The sequence below is a fragment of the Sphaeroforma arctica genome, assembly GCF_001186125.1.
Source record: "Sphaeroforma arctica JP610 unplaced genomic scaffold supercont1.504, whole genome shotgun sequence".
NCBI lineage: Eukaryota > Ichthyosporea > Ichthyophonida > Sphaeroforma > Sphaeroforma arctica.
Genome location: NW_014040054.1, coordinates 55,922 through 61,614, shown reverse-complemented (window position 1 = coordinate 61,614; position 5,693 = coordinate 55,922). Strand labels below are relative to the sequence as shown.

The 5,693-nt window shown below is 47.5% G+C and overlaps 1 protein-coding gene across 1 annotated transcript; it reads right to left on the bottom strand.

Annotated features, from left to right (window-relative positions):
• Nucleotides 1-4,475: 4,475 nt before the first annotated feature.
• SARC_06809 (hypothetical protein) lies at nt 4,476-4,724 on the bottom strand (the record flags this gene model as incomplete). Its single annotated transcript, XM_014299275.1, has 1 exon — nt 4,476-4,724. A coding segment is annotated over one exon (249 nt), but the record flags the coding sequence as incomplete, so codon positions are not given.
• Between the last annotated feature and the right edge of the window lie 969 nt (nt 4,725-5,693).

Here is a 5,693-nt window from a genome sequence, read left to right as displayed (position 1 = left end):
ATATATAATCTGCGCTATTGGATGATATATATATTTGTGTTTGTAATACGATTATAGTACTTCACAGATGAAGGAGATAGTGAAGCGGCAGCCACAAGGTACCATATTCATACGTTGAGTGTTTGATCAATCCCTATATAATAGTCAAAGAACTTTTAACTGACTATGTGAATCGGTGTGTGTGCACCTGCTGTAATCTCAAACACCGCGAGATTGGGCTGTTAAAGTGGGGTCAACAGGAGGGGATTGAAATACGTACAGTACGCGCATAGTCTTTACGTCCACACAATACACTATAGCCCACCGGCCCTACCACTATCACCACTACCACTGGACAAGTGACTGGTACTCTGCCCATACCTTACTCCTCAGCTGCATCAGTGATTCGGCCACACCCTCCTTCGTTGTGGGGAAGATCTCTAGGTTGTCTAGCAACCGCAGCGACTCCAACGGTTTGTGTTTGCCAAACCAGTGATAGAATTCAGCGTATTGCCACACCTGAGAGGCATAGAATGATTAATGAATGGTGTGATGAGGGATGCAATGAATGGTGTGATGGGCATTGTGTGTATGCTTATGCTTTTGGCTGTGCGGTTCGGGATACCTGTTGCAGCGTGTGACGGAAAGTGTGCGTATGCCGGCAGAAGGGCTGGATGGTGTATACGTATATAGCGCTGTTGAGGCTATGTTGTCCTCAAAGAGTGGCATAAACAGCAGGATCTACAACGTTCGCACTCCACTGAACAAGAATGCTTTTAGTCTCATGCAATCAGCTGGATGGGCACGCGCCAGGTTGTACGTGGGACTGGGAGTTCTGGTTGGCGGTCCGGTCTCAAAGTAAGATCCATACCACAACTGAGAGCAACGAACTAACTGTGCAAGAAAACGTAAAACACTCTCTAAGGCAACTATTCAATATGACACGACCACCTAGAGATGATATATCTATACAAATAGGGACATGATGATACATATATAGAAATAGGGATGCACTTGTCTTTCTCTGTGTACTGTCACGTAGTACGAGCGTGTATCCGTGCACACTATCACCGCACACCTCACAGTTCACGCTGGCACACTCTTCTATACGATCTCCACCACCACCACACACTTCTGAGCCATTCATGCACAGCTGCACAACAACCCTTCCTAGACACTCGCCTGTAAGAACTGGTCCTTCAGTTCACACGGGCACGCCACCTACACGTAGTATAAACGTAGACACTATCACCTTATAGCTAACACCACCACACACTTCTGAGCCATTCATGCACAGCTGCATAACAACCCTTCCTAAACACTCACCTGTATAAACTGGTCCTTCAGTTCACACGGGGACGCTACCTACACGTAGTATATAAGTATACACTATCTCCCTATGACTAACATCCCCACCCACTTCTGAGCCTTTCATGCACAGCTGCACAGCAACCCTTCCTCGACACTCACCTGTAAGAACTGGCCCTTCAGTTCACATGGGGACGCTACCTACACGTAGTATATAAGTATACACTATCTCCCTATGACTAATATCACCACCCACTTCTGAGCCTTTCATGCACGGCTGCACAACAACCCTTCCTAGACACTCACCTGTAAGAACTGGTCCTTCAGTTCACATGGGGACGCTACCTCGGCATAGTACTCCTCCTTGAGATTGAATGCTTGAGTGATTTCAGGCAGTGTGTCGATGTTCTCTCCCCCGCGTTTAAGCACCTGCCCTCATCACATGCACCGGAAATATCAGGTGTGAGTTACACATAGCACGCATCTACACACATGTGTACACGCTTGCATATCTATATATATATGGACTTGAATAGTTACCAGGTGTGAGCACCTTCTGCACATACACATAGCACGTATCTACACACATGTGTAAACGCTTGTATATATATGGACTTGAATATTCGATGCAAAATGGATCGGAAAGTCGATACACCAAGCGCGAGGATGGCTAGGCACCACTGAGCGCCAGGAGGGTTACCATGGCAACGCGTGACACAAATATTAAGGGGGTACGAGTGCGTGTGTACTAGCCTATGACTATGCAGTGTATGCCGAAACACCACACGTGAGAATGGGCTACGTTTAGGCTCACACACAACCTCATACTCCCCCCTTAACCCTTCCCGATACCGTCCTGTGCAGAATTCGCACGTTCCCTATCCATACAACATGTCAAGAGGAAGGAAAGGAAGACACATCCCGCGTAAATGCAGGACTAGAGGGCCGGCCCATGACTTCCCCAGGCACTACCGTTGCCACCTACCATAGTTAAGTTATGCGTACTTAACCTACCCCTGCACACCCTCACACCCCTCGTTAACCCACGTACACGCACCTCTGTGATCTGCTGGATCAGCAGGGCCAACACCTCAGCCTCGTTGCGTTTCATGTTGACTGTGTCGCCCTGTTCACGCCGTGTGTGCACACTGCGATCGAACAGCTTCACCGCATCGTCCAGCTGCCCCTTGTTACGCTTGGCCTTGGCTGTTGGTGAGGGAAGGCGTGCGGGTATAACAACGGACGGTTGGTTTTGAGTGAGATACAAAACGTTGGCAACGTGTCTGTATGAGATTCAAGGCGCACGATAGAACTGATAAACGTGTTGTTTTGAGAGACGAACGTTTCCAAGGACAAGAACACCGGAGGTGTGGTAGTGAGATATAATGGTTGGTGAAGCGTTGGTATGTGATTCAGGCCCGTATTGCGCGTGGCCTTGACTGCACCTCTGTAGTTCTGTACTTCTAACAGTAAGGTGAACCGGTGCAAACTAGCATGGCCAACAAGAAAATGGACACAGAATAACGAAACAGGCCACTCTGGACCTCATCCCGCTTTAGCTTCAAACGCATTGCGGTACGATGCCACATGCTGACACAGACTATACACGCATGTACATACACACCTAGACGCTCCGTCTGATGGGCCAGCCAGTTGACATCTGGGTCGAGTCCAATCGACCGCATTCTGGTCGCATCAAACAGATCCAGAAAGTCCGTCACCGGGATTTCCTGCGGTGACGTGGGAGGGCGAGAACACACAAATGAGTTGCCGTGTTCGAGTGGCCCATAATTGGCTGTCTGTGCTAATACGCACGGGCGTGTATGTGTCTGTACACACACATACGCATGTGAACAAGAGGGTGTGTCCTGCAGTCATCAGGGAATGATTGGAGTGGTTGCGTTCACGCGAGATGTGGGGCCTGGCAAATGGGATGGGCGTGTGCGTGCGTTGGAGGTCGACAACGCAGAGGAAGGCTGTGCTGCTCTGAGGCATGGGCATCAGCATGCCTGTTACAAGCATCTATAAGGTGCCTGTTACAAACATCTATAGGGTGTCTGTTACAAGCATCTATAAGGTGCCTGCTACAAGCATCTATAAGGTGCATGTTACAAGCATCTATAAGGTGCCTGTTACAAGCATCTATAAATGTCTGTTACAAGCATCTACAAGGTGCCTAAAACGCAACACGGCATGTGCACATCTACACGAGTAGCGACATGTACGTGAAAGGCCTATAAATGGCTATAATACACCAATGCCATATAGGCCAATAATTCGTTGGAGCACCCCCTGAGAGATTTGTATGGGTTTGCGAGTCAAACGGTACCTCCAAACCTCACAGACCCGAGTATGCATGATGCCAGTCATGCATGTATGTGAACTTTCAAACACACACACTCTCTCTCTCTCTATCGTACTCTCAACCGCATGTATGTGGACTTTCAAACTCTCTCTATCGTACTCTCAACCGCATGTATGTGGACTTTTAAACTCTCTCTATATATATATAATTCATGCATGTATGTGAACTTTCAATCACACACTCTTTCTCGCACTCTATCGTACTCTCAACCGCATGTATGTGGACTTTCAAACTCTCTCTCTCCATATATATATAATTCATGCATGAATGTGAACCTTCAATCACACACGCACACGCACTCTCTCTCTCTATATAGTACTCACAACCGCATGTATGTGGACTTTCAAACTCTCTATATATATATATATATATCATGCATGTATGTGAACATTCAAACACACACTCTCTCTCTCGCTCTCTATCGTACTCTCAACCGCATGTATGTGGACTTTCAAACTCTCTCTCTCTATCGTACTCTCAACCCACGCCGTACATAGCAACACCGACCGTATACATACACATCACTACTCACCTGTGTAGTAGTACACACACCCACCACTACACACCTGTGTTATAGTATACACACCCATCACCACACACCGTGCTATAGTATATATACCCATCACCACACATCTGTGTTATAGTATACACACCTGTGTTATAGCATACACACCCATCACCACACACCCGTGTTATAGTATACACACCCATCTCTTCACACCTGTGTTATAGCATACACACCCATCACTACACACCTGTGTTATAGTATACACACCCATCACCACACATCTGTGTTGTAGTATAGACACCCATCACTACACACCTGTGTGATGTCGTCCAGCATCTTATCCATGGCGTGCGGGTTGCGCTCCTCCTTAAACAGGAACATGTAGTGCAGCACATTCTCAAAGTACCCGTTGCGCCAGAACCGCTTGACGTATTGCTGCACGAAGGCCAGGGAGGGTTGTTTCAACAGACCCAGACAGCCCGTGCTCAGCACCACGCCGAAGTGGATGCTGTCGACATACAGGTCCTCACTCGTTCGCAACCCCTCCAGCGCCTTCTCAAACATGCCTGGGACAGTCGCACAGTGTGTGTGAGGTGAGGTGAGGTGAGTTGAGTTGAGTTGAGTTGAGTTTGAGTTGATGTGGTATGGTGTGTGGCGTATGGTATGCGCTATTGGCGTATGGCGTTGTGTATTGGGTGCATACCAGTTTTGGATCGATCTTTAACTAATCTAACGTGAATAATTAGGTTGTGGTTAAATGATACTCTATCGCGCTACTCGTTATCAGAGCATTCTCGGCCGTTGGCGTAAACGCTTTAGGCCGGCGGGTGAACTGTTATGATATCGTACGAATGTTATATGAAGTGTCTCTGGCTCGCACGAACCACCACAGCCATTCCGTAAACGAAATCGGGGGGCCATCAAACCAGAAGGTGAAAGCATTGCGTAGGCTAATAACCGTGCGAGTGTTTGCCTGGAAACGGACTTGAGGCTAAACATACGACACAATTACCTGAAATAAAAATACGACACAATTACCTGAAAGTAGATATATGTAGAACACGTACTCCTCCGATGCCTGGTGGTCCGTTGCCATGGTTACGAACTTGTCGTGGAAGTCGGCGCTCACGCCGTGGGGGTCGCTTGTCTCGAAGGCGTTGAGTGTGTGCCACAGACGCGACTCTAACTCTCTCATAGCGATCTTGCCCAGGCGTGAGTCATCCCTCAGCTGTAGCGTGCATGATGTGGTACAAGTGTGTGTGAGCCATACAATACAAGTGTACTATAATAATACACGCAGCTGTGAGTGTTAAGAGTGTGTGTGAGCAATACAATACAAGTGCAGTCTATTAACACACACAGCTGTGAGCGTTAAGAGTGTGTGTGGGCAATACAATACAAGTGTACTATATTAACACACACAGCTGTGAGTGTTAGAGTGTGTGTGAGGCCATACAATACAAGTGTACTATATTAACACACACAGCTGTGAAAGTTAAGAGTGTGTGTGAGCAATACAATACAAGTGCAGTC